General features: G+C 37.7%; 1 protein-coding gene across 1 annotated transcript; it reads right to left on the reverse strand.

Annotated features, from left to right (window-relative positions):
- Positions 1-619: 619 nt before the first annotated feature.
- LOC107717687 (vitelline membrane outer layer protein 1 homolog) lies at positions 620-2,130 on the reverse strand. Its single transcript, XM_016524523.1, has 4 exons — positions 2,009-2,130; positions 1,727-1,840; positions 859-1,040; positions 620-764 (listed from the first exon to the last, which is right to left on the reverse strand). The coding sequence occupies exons 1-3, from the start codon at positions 2,128-2,130 to the stop codon at positions 860-862; spliced, it is 417 nt and encodes a 138-aa protein (XP_016380009.1). The 3' UTR covers positions 620-764; position 859.

Consider the following 2,130-nt stretch of genomic DNA (forward strand, 5'->3'; position numbering starts at 1 on the left):
AAATCGCATCATATGACCCCTTTAAAGTGTACCTGAAGTATACTTACAATAGTTCCACTTTAGCACAAATATATTTCAGTATATCTTTAGTTGGATTACAGCACTACTTTTTTTTTTTTTTACAATTAAAGTGCATGAAGTAGAAAATTAGTTGTTACAATTGAGCAGACTTCAAGTACACCAGTTTAGAATACTAAATACAATTGCAGGGCATTTTATTAAGTACATAAAACGTATTAGTATGCTTGCATGAAATAAAATGTATTTCAAATACATTCAAGTATATTTATTTTTTAATAGGGTGGAAATGTGCCTGTTCTTCACAAAGCATTTCTTCATTTTGTGATTAGTCAGGCATAAGAAATAAAAATAAAAGGGCAAAGATATTCAATTGTTAAATGACTTCAATCAGGTCAACGAAGCACATTAATCAGACAAACGCTAAGGTCACTTCAAGTTAAATGAATAATTTTAATAGATGTTAGGATATAATTATGCCCTCAGAAAAAAAAAAGCGGGTTTACAGCTTTACAGTTAATGTAGAGTATGGAGTTCATGGATTTGGAATGCATGAACGGATAAGACACAATAAGTGAGATGATGTACTGTCAGTCTCTGCTTTGTGTTGAGGTCCTGATCACATCTCAGGCTTTATTTTTTGACTAGCTGTTGTATGACATGGTTAATGTGAGCTCATAACAGTATGCTGATCAATTATGATCCCGTCTGATCTTCTTGCTGTTCTTGTTGTAGTCCTCGAACACCTGAAAGAAAAGCCAAAGTCCGATAAGCCAGCACTAACATCACTGAGATCTTCCAAACAGCGGTAATCCGAGTGTTTGATTGTGTTCACATCACCTTAATTGCAGCAGAACATGAGCACGTCATTGAGAGCGGTGTCATCTCCTCGTCCTTGTGGCTCTTCTATCTGTGTCTTGATACCACAAATCCCTTCTCCTTCACATGTTTGACTCCAGTCGCCCCAATCGCCCCAGTGTGTGCCGTCACCCTGCAGTAAAGACCCTCGACTGCATTTGAACCTGGAAGTGTGGGTGTAACATGATAAAATGTGTCGTTTCAATCAATAACAAAAACTCTTGGAACTTGTAATTTGACTTTAGGTGCCACAGAACAAAAGGAGTTTTATACAATTTAACACTAACATTTGTCATACACGTTGGTCTCATCTTTTCATGCGTTTATCAGCATTTTAATCCATCTTGTACTGTAGATTTCCTGGGAACTGGTTCACTTAAAGTGGGAGCTAGGCATGTGACGCCATCAGATTTTCATGTTGCAATAATTGCTAAAGCTTTTATCACGGTATACAGTATTATCACAGTACCATCAATGCCACAACCGGAGCTGCTTTTAGCAGGTGCACTGTCAGCACTGGCGTTTATCCACCAAAACTGATGCGCATCATCTCAGTTTATTACATCAAATGTGATCGTAAAACAAGCAGGGAAAAGGCATTACATGCACATTTTTAAAGTCATAACGTACATTTATATAGTCGTCAGTGGCGACCTCAGAAAAAATACTCAAATTAATATTTTTAGTCACAAACGCAACCTTTTTAGTCGCAGTCTGGAGCCCTGCAATCAATTCCAGTAAGATTTGGTGATGATAGTTAAGAATGAGTGACTTACAAGCAATTTGTAAAAGACCGGTCATTTAGAGCACCAAATTCGTTTCAAGGACTTTTAGCACAGCACAAACTCACATGATGTTGTTTGCGGCCGTGTCGTCACCATCTCCTTGAGAAGATTCAACTCTCAGCTGAAAAGCGGTCAAGAATCCAGAAGGACACCATTTGATATCTGTCCACCGACCCCAGCTGAAGAAAAGTTTTAATTGATAAAAACCAATCAATATTTTAAAGAAAATTCATCTAGCTTATGAAAAAAACAAAAAACAAAAAAAACACTGCCTCCGACTCTTAATGTAACAATTCTTAATAACTGCAAACCTGCTACATTATTGCTCTTTAGACTGAACCCATTACCTGCCTACATCTGACTGAACTGAGGCGTAGTCGTGATACGAGTTTGAGGAGCCTTTGGACTCAACGCAGTGAAGACTAATCCCATTGAGTGCAGTGTCATCCCCTTGAATAGGATCTTCCAT

This window comes from Sinocyclocheilus rhinocerous, unplaced genomic scaffold (genome assembly GCF_001515625.1).
Source record: "Sinocyclocheilus rhinocerous isolate Xijiao unplaced genomic scaffold, SAMN03320098_v1.1 scaffold3043, whole genome shotgun sequence".
Lineage (NCBI taxonomy): Eukaryota > Metazoa > Chordata > Actinopteri > Cypriniformes > Cyprinidae > Sinocyclocheilus > Sinocyclocheilus rhinocerous.